General features: G+C 44.4%; 2 protein-coding genes and 1 long non-coding RNA gene across 4 annotated transcripts; 2 read left to right on the forward strand and 1 right to left on the reverse strand.

The window, feature by feature from the left end:
* Positions 1–29: 29 nt before the first annotated feature.
* LOC117766807 (volume-regulated anion channel subunit LRRC8E-like) lies at positions 30–15,008 on the forward strand. The gene is made up of 3 exons (XM_034594191.1): positions 30–348; positions 4,886–7,186; positions 14,304–15,008. Exons 1-2 carry the CDS (start codon positions 208–210, stop codon positions 7,169–7,171), a joined length of 2,427 nt encoding a protein of 808 aa, XP_034450082.1. The 5' UTR covers positions 30–207; the 3' UTR covers positions 7,172–7,186; positions 14,304–15,008.
* On the reverse strand, positions 434–1,833 carry LOC117767224. Its single transcript, XR_004614862.1, has 3 exons — positions 1,172–1,833; positions 901–1,024; positions 434–824 (listed from the first exon to the last, which is right to left on the reverse strand). It is a non-coding gene; the product is annotated as an uncharacterized LOC117767224 (long non-coding RNA).
* On the forward strand, positions 9,245–14,317 carry LOC117766680 (volume-regulated anion channel subunit LRRC8E-like). 2 transcript variants are annotated; one of them, XM_034594080.1, is made up of 3 exons: positions 9,245–9,376; positions 10,093–10,260; positions 12,003–14,317. In XM_034594080.1, exons 2-3 carry the CDS (start codon positions 10,120–10,122, stop codon positions 14,286–14,288), a joined length of 2,427 nt encoding a protein of 808 aa, XP_034449971.1. In that variant the 5' UTR covers positions 9,245–9,376; positions 10,093–10,119; the 3' UTR covers positions 14,289–14,317. The 2 variants fall into 2 exon arrangements, with proteins under 2 accessions (XP_034449971.1, XP_034449884.1); XM_034593993.1 differs by lacking the exon at positions 9,245–9,376 and having other exon boundaries at positions 10,010–10,260.
* Positions 15,009–16,208: the final 1,200 nt, after the last annotated feature.

Genomic DNA, 16,208 nt, shown 5'->3' on the forward strand with positions numbered 1-16,208 from the left:
GCCTGTAGTCGCTGTGTACATAATGAACCAAAACACTTACTCCTGACACATACTCTGCTTCTCTGTGCCATATGACTTTAAAGCCTTTGACAAGATGTTCTCCGGAGGCTGCACTGTGTTGAAAGCCTAATTTGGCCTCAGTGTTCACAGCCACCCGTTTTCTCTCGTCAGCGTGGAGCAGCAGCCACAGCAGCCGCAGCAGCCAGGATGATCCCGGTGGGTGAACTAAAAAACCTCGGCACAGAGCCGAACTCCAAGTTTCGGGTGCTGAAGCCGTGGTGGGATGTTTTCTCAGAGTACCTGTGCATTGCCATGCTGATGATCGGAGTCTTTGGTTGCACCCTGCAGGTGAGGCATCTACAAACCAGCCCTGATCACATGCTCTCAATTAGACAGTGGCATCATGTGTATCTCCTGTACTATCGTCCTGACGGGCTTGACCTTGGAAACATGGAAGGTCGGATGGACCCTCATGGTCCTAGGGAGCTTGAGCTGCACCGCCACAGGGTTTACCACCTTTGTGATGGGGAACGGACCCACAAATCTGGGTGCCAACTTGCGGGACTCCAGGCGGAGAGGAAGGTCCTAGGTGGACAGCCAGACTCTTTGGCCAACTCTGTATTGCGGAGCTTCAGAACGGCATTTGTCAGCCACACGCTAGTATCGGCTGGAGGTGCGGAGAAGAGCCGCTCGCGCTCTTCTCCAAGTGAGATGGCAGCGGCACACCAAGGCCTGAGCAGATAACACCGTAATCTCCTCCTCAAGCTCAGGAAACAGGGGTGGCAGATATCCATAAACACACTGGAAAGGAGAGAGTCCTGTGGCTGAGACAGGGAGAGAATTCTGAGCATACTCAATCCAAATAAAATTCTTGCTCCAAAGGGAAGGATTTTGAGACACCACACAGCGAAGTCCTGTCTCCAGCTCCTGGTTGTAGCGTTCCGTCTGGCCGTTCGACTGGGGGTGAAAACCGGAGGAGAGGCTGGCTGTTGCACCGATGAGCCTACAGAACTCCTTCCAAAACCTAGAGACAAACTGGGGAGTCCGTGTAATCGAAAAACATGAGACAACATAACCTCTGCCGTCTCTTTGGCAGAGGGGAGCTTAGGCAGGGGGACAAAATGAGCCATTTTAGAAAATCTGTCCACAACGGTGAGTATAACTGTGTTACCTTCTGAAGGTGGCAGTCCAGTAACAAAGTCAATGGAGATGTGCGACCAGGGTCGCCGGGGAATGGGCAAAGGGTGGAGCAAACCGTAGGGCCGCTGGCGAGAGGTCTTATTCTGGGCGCAGACGGGGCATGCAGCGACGAACTTCTGGACATCCTCCCTCAGCGTGGGCCACCAGAAACTTTGACGAAGGAGACTGATGGAGCGGGCAACCACTGGGTGACAGCTGAAGTTGGAGGAGTGTCCCCACTGCAGGACCTGCGGACGGAGAATGGGCAGAACAAAAAGACGATTCTCCGGGACAGCCTGCCGGGATTTCTGCCCCCTCCAGCGCTTGTCTGACCCTTTCAGCAATGCCCCATGTCACAGCTCCAATGACGCACGTAGACGGCAGAATGGTGGCCTGGGTTCCGGGGGTGTCTTCACGCTCAAATTGGCGGGACAGGGCATCAGCCTTGATGTTTCTGGAGCCAGGGCGATAGGACAGAGTGAAATCAAATCGATTAAAAAAAAGTGCCCACCTGGCTTGACGAGAGTTTAGTCTTTTAGCAGTCCTTATGTACTCCAGGTTTTTGTGGTCGGTCCACACCAAAAACGGCTGCTCAGCCCCCTCCAGCCAGTGCCTCCACTCCTCCAGAGCCAGCTTAACAGCCAGCAGCTCCCTGTTGCCCTGTGACACTGCCAGTTCCAGGGAAACCTCAGGAGAGGTCAGATAAGCGTGGGTTAAAGGTCTGAAGGGACAAGAGAAAGTGGAGGTTCGGCTCACCAATAACCCTCTCCTTATTGATGAGCCCGGTCTTTTACCGGACATGAAGCCAAGAAATGACCCAGCATCCCGCAGTAAAGGCATCTCCCCTCCCTACGGCGGCGCTGACGTTCCTCAGAAGAGAGGGGGGTGCGCCCGAGCTGCATGGGTTCCTCCTGACCACTGGGAGACACTGTGGCGCTGTCCGCTGCCGTCACTGGAAGAGAAGAAGGAGCAGAAAGACGGGATGGCGAAGACTGCCCCCATCGGGCTGGCGGTCTATTGGTGAGTCGAGCCTTCTCCATCCTCCTCTAATGGAGTCGATTGTCAATCTTTATGGCCAGAGTGACCAGAGAATCGAAGTCGGGAGGCAGATCGAGTGGGGCCAGGTGATCTTTAATGTCCTCAGATAGACTGTGCAGGAACGTGTTAGGTAAAGAATTCTCACCCCACTCGCTCTCCAACGCCAGGGTGCGGAAGCGGATAGCATGATCAGCCACTCGACTGCCTCCCTGTCGCAGGTCCAACAGTCCTCGAGCCGCCTTTCTGCCTGGTGTACGGTGATCAAAAACCTTGTGGAGGCTTCCGCAAAACTCCTCGCTGAGAGACAGGTGTTAGATCTCTTGTCCCACTCTGCAGTAGCCCACTCTCGGGCCCTTCCTGAAAGGTGGGTTATCATGAAAGCCACACGGGAGCTCTCGGAGGGGTAAGAGTGAGGCTGCAGTTCAAAAGTCATTGAGCAGAGTGACAGGAAGGAGCGGCAAGTAGAGGGATTACCATCATACCCCTCGATACTGGGGAGACGGGGCTCAGGGTGAAAAACAGGTTGAGCCTCCCTGGGCTGAAGAGCAGGCTGAGCAGGTGGAGCCGAAGCAGTGGGTTTCAGGATAGCGAGCATCTGTTGCATCTGGGAGGAAAGGTCTTGAAACTGGTCTGCCATGGAGGTTTGAAAAGTGTCCTGCCTGGCGTGCAATTGCTGCACGCCACCCACAAGAGAGGACAGCTGCTGCTCATGATCGTGAAGCCTCCTCCCTTGGGCACGGAGAGCCGAGCGAACAGCGTCTTCCTCTGCTGAGTCTGTCATGGCCAGATTGTACTGTGACAGTTCTGTACAAAGCTGGGACTCAGGTGCAGAAGGAAGCACGGGAGACAAAAATACAGTTCAAAATAAAACTTTACTTCAATCCAAAGGTCATACACGGGAAGGCAGTCAGTGAAAGCAACCAAGTCCATTTAGGGAAAAAACACAAAATCCAAAATCTATTATCCAGGCAGAGTCAAAAACCGGGCAAGCAAACACGAGGAACTTATGACAATCTGGCAGAGGGGGAGTGGAAACACAGGGTATAAAAAAATGCAAGCTTAATTACAAACAAGGTAACCAGTCAATTGAAACGATCGTATAGTGATACATTTTTGACAATCATACCTGTAATGATACAACATGTGACAGGGACTGCATCAGTTCACATCCTCTTCTCAGACTACTGTAAAGGATGCATGAAATAATAATGGAAACCAAAGGACAAAATAAACATAACTATGCCCTGCCTCACATGTCTAACCCATCACAGAGTAAACACAATGACTTAATGTGGGTTCACAAACAACATTAGAAAAGTAACAATGCACTTCACATTCGTTCTATACAAATCCCACAAGAAAACTGCATCTCCCATAATGCCGCGGGTTGCTGCGGCGCGAATCGGCGGCACTTCAAAGGAAAACAGCAGAAAACAATGCAGCGCTAACTTTTGAAATAACTCTTAACACTCCTCACAGTACAGACCTGCGCTTTACACATTACAGCTGTCTTATATTGCTCTTTCAGAAAGCAGTCACAGTAACATTGGAACGACACTTAGAAGCGGAACGCTCCATAAACATACCTGTCTCTTTCAGCTCCAGATGCAGACAGTGAGACAGGTCCCTGAGCGGCACGTACCACAGCGCGACAGGGGGGTTCACAGACCAGAATACTGATATACAACATATTTACATGAAAATAAAAGGTACATAAAACATTACTCCTTTTGTAAGTACTGAAAAGAATCTCACAAAGATGTTAGGACTGATTTAGCCTAATCATTGGCTATAAAATAAAAATAAGAAAGTACTAGAAATACATATACCCCCCTCCTCTCATGGTCGGCAAATGGAACATCCCCCTGAGATGATACTCACTGCAGGGTTTTTAAAGTTAGCTGGAATATAAAAACACACCATTACAAGAGGACAAGTTTAACCCTGAGTCAAGAATGTAAAATCATTGCATTATAAACAGGCACAACAAGTTTCGCTGGATCAGAAGATGAACTGTTAGAAAACACCAAAGTTGTTACATTTCATCCCCTGTGGACCGTGAATGTACAAAGTTTTATTGCAATCCATCCAAAGTGGGGGACCGTCATTGCCATACCAATAACATAGTTTAAAAACACAGTATATAATATAAACTAAAAGTTTCTATAACAGCTTCAGGACTAATTGATACACGTTCTTAACATCTCTATATCTCTACTCTATCGGCTTTTTGTGTTAAATTTACACTAAAATGTAATTGTGAGGATTTGTAAATTACAAGTTACAGTAGATTTTCTCTACATTTACTTAAATGTATTTCAAAACCCCTTTCTTAAAGGTTCTCTGTGTAGAATTTAGTGACATCTAGTGGTGAAGTTGCATGTTGCAGCTGAATGTGGGCCTCCTCTCTTGCTTTACCTGGCTTTGTTAGGGGGCGTGCCAGACCAGCAGTTAGACGTGCATTATGCAAACATGCGCCATCACAATGGCCTCACATGTGAAAGTATCGGCCAGACTACTGACAAGTCATTTCAGGAGCAGTGCTTTCTGTGTGGGAGAGGACATGTTTATTGTTGTCCACATATACATATTTCTAATTTCACGGTACAATTATAAATACTTGCTGTCTGCTCCCTTATTAATTAATTCATGCATCTATTTTCCACAGCTCTCTCAAGACAAGATTTCATGTCTGCCCAGTCACTTCACCAGCCCAACGCCAGAGGCAATCGACTGCAGCCACATCAGCACTTACGCAGAGAACAAGACAAGGCAGCACACACTGGTGAAAAATGCAAGTCCCATCATTTGGGAGGTGATCGGCCACAATAACAACCTGGAAAACTATCAGTATTTGTTTGTTAATCACTATTGCTACGAGAGGTCCGTCCACTGGTACGCAAAGTACTTCCCCTTCCTCGTCCTGATCCACACTGTGATCTTCATGGCAGCGAGCAGCTTCTGGTTCAAGTTCCCCGGGACGTTTTCTAAGATTGACCTCTTTGTGACCATCCTTGTGAAGTGCTTTGACTCCCCGTGGACCACGAGGGCCCTGAGTGAAGTGTCGGAGGAAAGAGGAGAGGAGAAGATGGTCATTTGGAGGAGGAACACCACCTCAAAGGAACACGCGGAGCAACGAGAGGTGGAGGAGGAGACCACAGGGCTTCTTCGCTCCTCGTCTGTCAAGTCTAATCCAGAAAAGAAAACCCCAGAGTCTCCGTCTACCCCCTCCGTCCTGGACAAGAAGGAAGGCGAGCAGGCCAAAGCTCTATTTGAAAAGGTAAAGAAGTTGAGGACTCATGTAGAGGAGGCAGACCTCTTGTATGTCATGTATGTGCTACAGACATCGGTCAAGGTCTTTAAGTTCCTTTTGATCATTATCTACACTGCAGTGATGGCACCAAACATTGAGATTGTAGTGCGCTGTTACGTTCCTCCTGAACTGACTGGTTTTGACATTTATTGCTGTAACCACAACAAAGCCCATCTTTTCTCCAAGCTTGCTTATTGCTACATCTGCTTTGTGGGAGTGTATGGTCTCCTGTGCATCTATTCCCTCTACTGGCTTTTCCACCGGCCACTCAAAGTGTACTCCTTTGAGCATGTCAGACTAGAGACAGGTATTAACGATATACCAGATGTAATGAATGACTTTGCGTTCCTCCTGCACCTTGTGGACCAATATGATGCCCTCTACTCTAAGAGATTTGCCGTCTTTCTTTCTGAGGTCAGTGAGAGTCGTCTCCATCAGCTCAACCTCAACCACGAGTGGACCGCCAAAAAGCTACGCGAGCGTCTTGCCAAGAACACGAGTAACCTGTTGGAGCTGCACCTGTCGATGTTGCCGGGGCTTCCCGACACCGTGTTTGAGCTGTCTGAGTTGGAATCACTCAAACTGGAGCAAGTTAAAAACGTTACCATCCCACTGAGTGTGGCAAAGCTAGACTCTCTCCGGGAGCTGTCGCTGCTGTACTGCCAAGCAAAGCTTCAGCTGCCTGCCCTGAACCACCTCAAGGAACATTTGAAGGTCCTTCGTCTATCTTTTGAAAATTTAGATGAGGTACCTTTGTGGATGTACACCCTGAGTGGCCTGGAGGAGTTACATCTGAACAGTCCCTTAACTGAGGTGTCCAGAAGTGCCACTCTCGACTCCCTTCGAGACCTTCGAGCTCTGAGACTCCTCACTTTCCGCTCCAACCTTTCAAAGATCCCGCCCAGCGTAGGGGATGTAGCAGTGCAGCTGCAGAGGTTGTGCATCTATAATGAAGGTGTCAGACTCCAGGCGTTCAGCAGCCTGAAGAAGTTAACCAACCTGCTTTCACTGGAGTTAGTGGGCTGTGAGTTGGAGCGCATCCCAAGTGCTGTCTTCAGCCTGAACAATCTACAGGAGTTGGACCTGAAAGACAATAAACTGACCACTGTGGAGGAGATACTGAGCTTACAGCACTGTCGCCGGTTAGTGACCCTGCGACTGTGGCACAACAAAATCGCTTACATCCCCGATCACATCAGTAAATTGCACTCCCTAGAGACGATAGATGTCAGCTGGAACAAGCTGAGGAAGCTTCCCTCTCGACTGTTTTATTGCACCAAGCTCAGGCACATAGATGTTTCCCACAACCAGCTGACTTCTCTTCCTCCTGAGGTGGGCATCCCACAAGGCCTCCAGTTCTTCTCCGCTGCTTTCAACTCTTTAGAGACGGTGCCGGAGGAGCTGTTCTCCTGTAAAAAGCTAAAGACGCTGGCTCTTGGAAACAACTGCCTGTCATACCTAAGCCCTAGCGTGGCCAACCTGGCTCAGCTGGCCCGGCTGGAGATTAAGGGGAATCGTCTGGAGTCTCTTCCTCTGGAGATAGCAGACTGTCCCCTTCTGAATGTCAGTGGGTTGATAGTAGAGGACAACCTGCTGGATCTGCTGCCACCAGATATGCGAAGCAGGCAGGCAAAGAGCTAAGTTTGTAGAGCTAATCTTCTCTCAGTGGACTATCATGGTCGATGAAAGGCTGACACGGTAGAAGGTCATGGAAAATTTGCAGTTTGTTGATGTGTAGTACTAGAGGGAATGTTATCCTGTCCAGGATTTCTTTACACTTAAATTTGATCACAAATGTCAGATATTGTGTCGGCTCATGTGCAAGCCAGTCATGTTCCCTTGTGGATCTCAATTTCAAGAATCTCATTATTTGAGATATATAAAGATAAAAGGAGGGAGCATTTTTCGATCTTAAATATGGATCAGGCTGAGACAAGAGAAAGGCTTTTTCTCAGGAGCTAAATTTAAGAGGTATGAGAAGTCAAAATCTAATATCTGATCTTAAATTAAAGGTTCACCCTCCCCTTCCAAACATGAAAGAGAACCTGTGTTCCGGTGTTTGGTTTGTCCAGTTAGGACTATTGTAAAAAACATAGCGGCCTCTGTAGAGAGGATCCTTTCCCGACATAAATATAAAGTATTTAAATATAAAGGGCCCATTCTAGGGTAAAGAAAACAACAATTCATACAATTTAGATTATTACACACGAGTGAAAACATCTCTAGGATTATTTAATACTCAATATTTGCCTTACATACTGGAAGATTAAACATTTTAAGCTCAGCTATGTCTAGGATAAACAGGTAGGACAAAGAGGGGATCTGGAATTTTCCTTTCCTCTGCAAGAAAAACCATCACTAAATCCACAAGTGAACTTGCAAAAAAAAAAAGAAACTTTTTTATAACATGTACTGTATGTTTCAATTTACGTCAGATGAATGTTTCTGAAATATTTGTATGCATTTTCTAAAAAATACATTTTACAAGTATTTTACGAAGGTCATATGTGTCCTGTAAATACCATACTGTATTTTTTATTTTTTTTAAATGGTGCATATTGCACATTATTGTAAACTTTATTATAAATACAGAGTCAGGCTGATGTTATGTGTAATAATTAGCATTAATAAAAGAAAGACCTTGTAATTGTCATGAGCCAACGTTTTTATTCATGCTTCTCCCTGCACAATATTTAGTGGGTTCCCTCAGAGCCAGAGATTAGTAACTGTGCTGTATCCTGTTGAACAGGTTCATACAGCATTGAGCGGCGTTTCCCACAGTGTGGTGGCTCATGTTGCTGCCTTTCAGGCACCAAACAAGCAGGAGGAAGAAAAAAGCCTTTCAGCAGCAGAACTCCTAAACTCCTCTGTTTACGGATTTTGTCCAACGGGGGGAAAGACTGAATTCATACAGATGAGTATGAATCAGGTAAAGGTCAAGTCAACATAATATTCAGCATGAAAAGCAGGTCTGAGTAAATAATCATATAAAGCAAGAGAAAAGACAAAATATCAGTCTTAAGTTGTAAATAATTGTTCTTATTTATATTTAAGAACAATTAAATTAAAAATACTTTAAAATCTAAATAGACAAAATATCAATATATTAAAAATATAAATAAATATATTATATTTACAGTAAATTATTAAAATACTTCTAAAACTACTCATCCCCCAATAGGAATAATTCGAGGGGAGCAGGACAGCAAAGCAAAGTGCAAAGACAATTCATCCTTACACATAAAAGACAAGACTAAATACTAACAAAGCTAAATCACAAACAAACTAAGAGAAATACAAAAAATGTTACATTAGAAAATGAGAGGGATTAGAAAGGGATGAGGTTCAAGTGCAACAGGCCAAACGTTGAATTTGGTAATTACATGATGTGATTTTATTTTGATCGTTTTATCTGTTCTCTATTTCTGTGTGGGCTTCAAATTCCTTTTAAATTGTTTCGTATTGTTTGACTTTTAATTTTTTCCTATTGTTTACCTTCAATTTTGTATTTTTTACTCGTAAAGCACCTTGTAACTATATTTTGAAAGGTGCTCTACATTATTATTATTATTATTATTATTATTATTGTTATTATTGTTATTATTATTATTATTATTATTACTTAACATCAACATAATCGATTTTTCTTTTTGTTTCTCATCGTTGGTAAAGTTAGCTCTCACGGGTACTGTACCGGCCTTTCAACGACACGGGGCATTATTTTGAAGAGGGATGTGCTGTGTTGTTTCTCGGTAACTTGACACCGGTGAGCTCGTGTTCAACTATGAGAAGTAGAGTTCCGATCCTGATCCTGACCGGACACCTGAGGATCTTCTCCGAGCTCAGGTGAGTTGAATTTACCTGCTTAAAGCAGAAAAAACACAATATGTGTGTTTCCTGTTCTGTCTGTGCTGAAACCTGAGAGATAAACTCCAAACCATTATCAAGATATATACAGAAATTAATGAACTATAGAACATGTGACTTTTATTTCACATGTATGAAGTCCAGTGTGTTTCCTGGTGTGATGTTAAACAGTTTCTCTGAACCACAAAGAAGTAGCTGTGCTCACAAACATGATTAAAAAGTTAACTGCACTTGCTCGTCCATTGTTGTGTAACTTCTAGACATCAGCATTTAAACAGGCTACTTTGATACTTTTAATGTAATTACATTTTTTAAGATTTTCCACATATATTGGATTTTTTAACGACATTACTTTGTAAATATCAGGGGAAATATACCCTAAAATGATGTCAGCGTTTTCCTGAATGGAAGTTCTTCTCAGTTTCAGTCAGTTAGACTTTGTTGTCAAACTAGTTTATCCACTTTGAACCCACCCTGAGCACAGGAGCAGGCTGCTCATGTATTTAAGGCCATAGATACCTGGAGACTGTAGTCGCTGTGTACATAATGAACCCCAACTCTCACCCTTTACACATACTCTGCTTCTCTGTGCCATATGACTTTAAAGCCTTTGACAAGATGTTCTCCGGAGGCTGCACTGTGTTGAAAGCCTAATTTGGCCTCAGTGTTCACAGCCACCCGTTTTTTCTCGTCAGCGTGGAGCAGCAGCCGCAGCAGCCAGGATGATCCCGGTGGGTGAACTGAAAAACCTCGGCACAGAGCCGAACTCCAAGCTTCGGGTGCTGAAGCCGTGGTGGGATGTTTTCTCAGAGTACCTGTGCATTGCCATGCTGATGATCGGAGTCTTTGGTTGCACCCTGCAGGTGAGGCATCTACAAACCAGCCCTGATCACATGCTCTTAAATGTTTATTTTAGCCTGTTTAGTGACATGGTCATTATTAACCAATGACAGCCTGACCTGCCCAATTAGACAGTGGCATCATGTGTATCTCCTGTACTATGTGTAAACAACAAGCTCTTGACCTCCACGTCAGGCGGAAACAAAGACAGAGACTAAACTAACTTGGCTCTCCTGACCCACTTACTGTACATTCAGATCTCCAACTTGCTCCTTAATGTGTCTCTCACCACCTGCTTATTATTTCTGTGTCACGTTAATATAGCACAGAAGAAAAGCGTTACAGACTTGTCATCTTCTGTTACTCTTTCCTGTGTTTCATCAACACGCTGTCTCAGTGAGGAAGGTGCGTGTGTTGCTCAAGAGCTTAACTTTACTGAGGCAAAGGACTAGTACAAAGGAATCGTCTATAAGAGGACAAGTTTAACCCTGAGTCAAGAATGTAAAATCATTGCATTATAAACAGGCACAACATGTTTCGCTGGATCAGAAGATGAACTGTTAGAAAACACCAAAGTTGTTACAATTCATCCTCTGAGGACCGTGAATGTACAAAGTTTTATTGCAATCCATCCAAAGTGGGGGACCGTCATTGCCATACCAATAACATAGTTTAAAAACACAGTATATAATATTAACTAAAAGTTTCTATAACAGCTTCAGGACTCATTGGTACACGTTCTTAACATCTCTATATCTCTACTCTATCGGCTTTTTGTGCTTAATTTACACTAAAATGTAATTGTGAGGATTTCTAAATTACAAGTTACAGTAGATTTTCTCTACATTTACTTGAATGTATTTCAAAACCCCTTTCTTAAAGGTTCTCTGTGTAGAATTTATTGACATCTAGTGGTGAAGTTGCATGTTGCAGCTGAATACCCCTCACCTCCCCCTCCCCTTCCAAACATGAAAGAGAACCTGTGGTAGCCTTCAGTTGTCATAAAAACTCAAAATGTGTTTAGTTTGTCCAGTCTGGGCTACTTTAAAAAACATGGCGGCCTCCGTAGAGAGGACCCACTCCCGATGTAAATATAAAGTATTTAAATATAAAGGGCCCATTCTGGGGTAGAGAAAACAACAATTTGTACAATTTAGATGAAACACACTAGTGAAAACATCACTAGGATTATTTTATATTCAATCTCTTCCACTAGATCCCTTTCACCTAAATCTGTCATACTGAACCTTTAAAGAAGAGATGTTATGCTTAAATTCAGGTTAATGATTTTAATTTATTACTTGAACAGGTTTACAGGCTCTAATGTAAAACCACTTTCCTCACACTGTCCATTGCTGCAGTTCCTCTTTTCATGCTTGGTTTTACTTCCTGTCTCTTTAAGACCCCCTCCCAATAAAGCCCAGTCTGCTCTGATTGGTCAGCTTGTCCACTCATTTGTGATTGGTCAATGACTTCCATTGCGGAAAGGAAATGTGGGCCTCCTCTCTTGCTTTACCTGGCTTTGTTAGGGGCGTGCCAGACCAGCAGTTAGGTGTGCATTATGCAAACATTTGCCATCACAATGGCCTCACATGTGAAAGTATCGGCCAGACTACTGACAAGTCATTTCAGGAGCAGTGCTTTCTGTGTGGGAGAGGACATGTTTATTGTTGTCCACATATACATATTTCTAATTTCACGTTACAATTATAAATACTTGCTGTCTGCTCCCTTATTAATTAATTCATGCATCTATTTTCCACAGCTCACTCAAGACAAGATTGCATGCCTGCCCAGTCACTTCACCAGCCCAACGCCAGAGGCAATCGACTGCAGCCACATCAGCACTTACGCAAAGAACAAGACAAGGCAGCACACACTGGTGAAAAATGCAAGTCCCATCATTTGGGAGGTGACCGGCCGCAAGAACAACCTGGACATCCATCAGTATTTGTTTGTTAATCACTATTGCTACGAGAGGTTCGTCCACTGGTACGCAAAGTACTTCCCCTACCTCGTCGTGATCCACACTGTGATCTTCATGGCAGCGAGCAGCTTCTGGTTCAAGTTCCCAGGGACGTCTTCTAAGATTGACCTCTTTGTGACCATCCTTGTGAAGTGCTTTGACTCCCCGTGGACCACGAGGGCCCTGAGTGAAGTGTCGGAGGAAAGAGGAGAGGAGAAGATGGTCATTTGGAGGAGGAACACCACCTCAAAGGAACACGCGGAGCTACGAGAGGTGGAGGAGGAGACCACAGGGCTTCTTCGCTCCTTGTCTGTCAAGTCTAATCCAGAAAAGAAAACCCCAGAGTCTCCATCTACCCCCTCCGCCCTGGACAAGAAGGAAGGCGAGCAGGCCAAAGCTCTATTTGAAAAGGTAAAGAAGTTGAGGACTCATGTAGAGGAGGCAGACCTCTTGTATGTCATGTATGTGCTACAGACATCGGTCAAGGTCTTTAAGTTCCTTTTGATCATTATCTACACTGCAGTGATGGCACCAAACATTGAGATTGTAGTGCACTGTTACGTTCCTCCTGAACTGACTGGTTTTGACATTTATTGCTGTAACCACAACAAAGCCCATCTTTTCTCCAAGCTTGCTTATTGCTACATCTGCTTTGTGGGAGTGTATGGTCTCCTGTGCATCTATTCCCTCTACTGGCTGTTCCACCGGCCACTCAAAGTGTTCTCCTTTGAGCATGTCAGACTAGAGACAGGTATTAACGATATACCAGATGTAATGAATGACTTTGCATTCCTCCTGCACCTTGTGGACCAATATGATGCCCTCTACTCTAAGAGATTTGCCGTCTTTCTTTCTGAGGTCAGTGAGAGTCGTCTCTATCAGCTCAACCTCAACCACGAGTGGACCGCCAAAAAGCTACGCGAGCGTCTTGCCAAGAACACAAGTAACCTGTTGGAGCTGCACCTGTCGATGTTGCCGGGGCTTCCCGACACCGTGTTTGAGCTGTCTGAGTTGGAATCACTCAAACTGGAGCAAGTTAAAAACGTTACCATCCCACTGAGTGTGGCAAAGCTAGACTCTCTCCGGGAGCTGTCGCTGCTGTACTGCCAAGCAAAGCTTCAGCTGCCTGCCCTGAACCACCTCAAGGAACATTTGAAGGTCCTTCGTCTATCTTTTGAAAATTTAGATGAGGTACCTTTGTGGATGTACACCCTGAGTGGCCTGGAGGAGTTACATCTGAACAGTCCCTTAACTGAGGTGTCCAGAAGTGCCACTCTCGACTCCCTTCGAGACCTTCGAGCTCTGAGACTCCTCACTTTCCGCTCCAACCTTTCAAAGATCCCGCCCAGCGTAGGGGATGTAGCAGTGCAGCTGCAGAGGTTGTGCATCTATAATGAAGGTGTCAGACTCCAGGCGTTCAGCAGCCTGAAGAAGTTAACCAACCTGCTTTCACTGGAGTTAGTGGGCTGTGAGTTGGAGCGCATCCCAAGTGCTGTCTTCAGCCTGAACAATCTACAGGAGTTGGACCTGAAAGACAATAAACTGACCACTGTGGAGGAGATACTGAGCTTACAGCACTGTCGCCGGTTAGTGACCCTGCGACTGTGGCACAACAAAATCGCTTACATCCCCGATCACATCAGTAAATTGCACTCCCTAGAGACGATAGATGTCAGCTGGAACAAGCTGAGGAAGCTTCCCTCTCGACTGTTTTATTGCACCAAGCTCAGGCACATAGATGTTTCCCATAACCAGCTGACCTCTCTTCCTCCTGAGGTGGGCATCCCACAAGGCCTCCAGTTCTTCTCCGCTGCTTTCAACTCTTTAGAGACGGTGCCGGAGGAGCTGTTCTCCTGTAAAAAGCTAAAGACGCTGGCTCTTGGAAACAACTGCCTGTCATACCTAAGCCCTAGCGTGGCCAACCTGGCTCAGCTGGCCCGGCTGGAGATTAAGGGGAATCGTCTGGAGTCTCTTCCTCTGGAGATAGCAGACTGTCCCCTTCTGAATGTCAGTGGGTTGATAGTAGAGGACAACCTGCTGGATCTGCTGCCACCAGATATGCGAAGCAGGCAGGCAAAGAGCTAAGTTTGTAGAGCTAATGGACGCATCTTCTCTCAGTGGACTATCATGGTCGATGAAAGGCTGACTCGGTAGAAGGTCATGGAAAATTTGCAGTTTGTTGATGTGTAGTACTAGAGGGAATGTTATCCTGTCCAGGATTTCTTTACACTTAAATTTGATCACAAATGTCAGATATTGTGTAGGCTCATGTGCAAGCCAGTCAAGTGCCCTTGTGGATCTCAATTTCAAGAATCTCATTATTTGAGATATATAAAGATAAGTGGAGGGAGAATTTTACGATCTTAAATATGGATCAGGCTGAGACAGGAGCTAAATTTAAGAGGTATGAGAAGTCAAAATCTAATATCTGATCTTAAATTAAAGGTTCACCCTCCCCTTCCAAACATGAAAGAGAACGTGTGTTCCGGTGTTTGGTTTGTCCAGTTAGGACTATTGTAAAAAACATAGCGGCCTCTGTAGAGAGGATCCTTTCCGAACGTAAATATAAAGTATTTAAATATAAAGGGCCCATTCTAGGGTAAAGAAAACAACAATTCGTACAATTTAGATTATTACACACTAGTGAAAACATCTCTAGGATTATTTAATATTCAATTTCTGCCTTACACACTGGACCTTTAACATTAAACATTTTAAGCTCAGTTATGTCTAGGATAAACAGGAAGGACAAAGAGGGGATCTGGAATTTTCCTTTCCTTTGCAAGGAAAACCATCACTAAATCCACAAGTGAACTTGCAAAAAAAATTTTGTACTGTATGTTTCAATTTACGTCAGATGCATGTTTCTGAAACATTTTTATGCATTTTCTAAAAAATACATTTTACAAGTATTTTACGAAGGTCATATGTGTCCTGTAAATACCTTACTGTATTTATTTATTTTTTAAATGGTGCATATTGCACATTATTGTAAACTTTATTATAAATACAGAGTCAGGCTGATGTTATGTGTAATAATTAGCATTAATAAAAGAAAGACCTTGTAATTGTCATGAGCCAACGTTTTTATTCATGCTTCTCCCTGCACAATATTTAGTGGGTTCCCTCAGAGCCAGAGATTAGTAACTGTGCTGTATCCTGTTGAACAGGTTCATACAGCATTGAGCGGCGTTTCCCACAGTGTGGTGGCTCATGTTGCTGCCTTTCAGGCACCAAACAAGCAGGAGGAAGAAAAAAGCCTTTCAGCAGCAGAATAATAAGTGTCCACTCCTCCGTTTACGTATTCTGTCCAACGGGGGGAAAGACTGAATTCATACAGATGAGTATGAATCAGGTAAAGGTCAAGTCAACATAATATTCGGCATGAAAAGCAGGTCTGAGTAAATAATCAATAAAGCAAGAGAAAAGACAAAACATCAGTCTTAAATTGTCCTAGATTAGCGACATGTTTTACAATGATGTCTGTGGTGAGGAGTGATGCTCTTTATTTCAACATATTATGTAAGGGATTACATGTTAAAAACTATATTGTAAATTTTCCACATATAATCTTAAGATTTTAGAGGTTTCTGTAGCTCGACTGAAGGTCCATCTAGTTACTTGTTTTAGTTTTGTAGTTTTGGGGTTTAACATGCTTTAAATTGTATATATTTTACTGAGTGATTTTCTCTCTCTCACACAAAGAAATTTAATATATTTTTTTCTTTCTCCCTATGTTCATACGAGCAGTATCTCTGTCCCAGACTCAGATTTGCATTTCACATCTCTCAGGACGTCCACCTCTCTGCCTGAACTGCTCTGCCGTCATGTCCTGGCTTGCACGGTAACAAAATGGGATCCTGTCAGCCGGGTTACAGACATACCACAGTAATGTTTGAGCGTACACTGACCTGCCCACTCTGCCACACACCTCCATGACAAACTGTTCATTTCTTTCACATTTCGTCATTTATGGATTTGAACGCTGAACCTTTTCAGCAAAAG

This window comes from Hippoglossus hippoglossus, chromosome 1, assembly GCF_009819705.1.
Source record: "Hippoglossus hippoglossus isolate fHipHip1 chromosome 1, fHipHip1.pri, whole genome shotgun sequence".
Taxonomy (NCBI): Eukaryota; Metazoa; Chordata; class Actinopteri; order Pleuronectiformes; family Pleuronectidae; genus Hippoglossus; species Hippoglossus hippoglossus.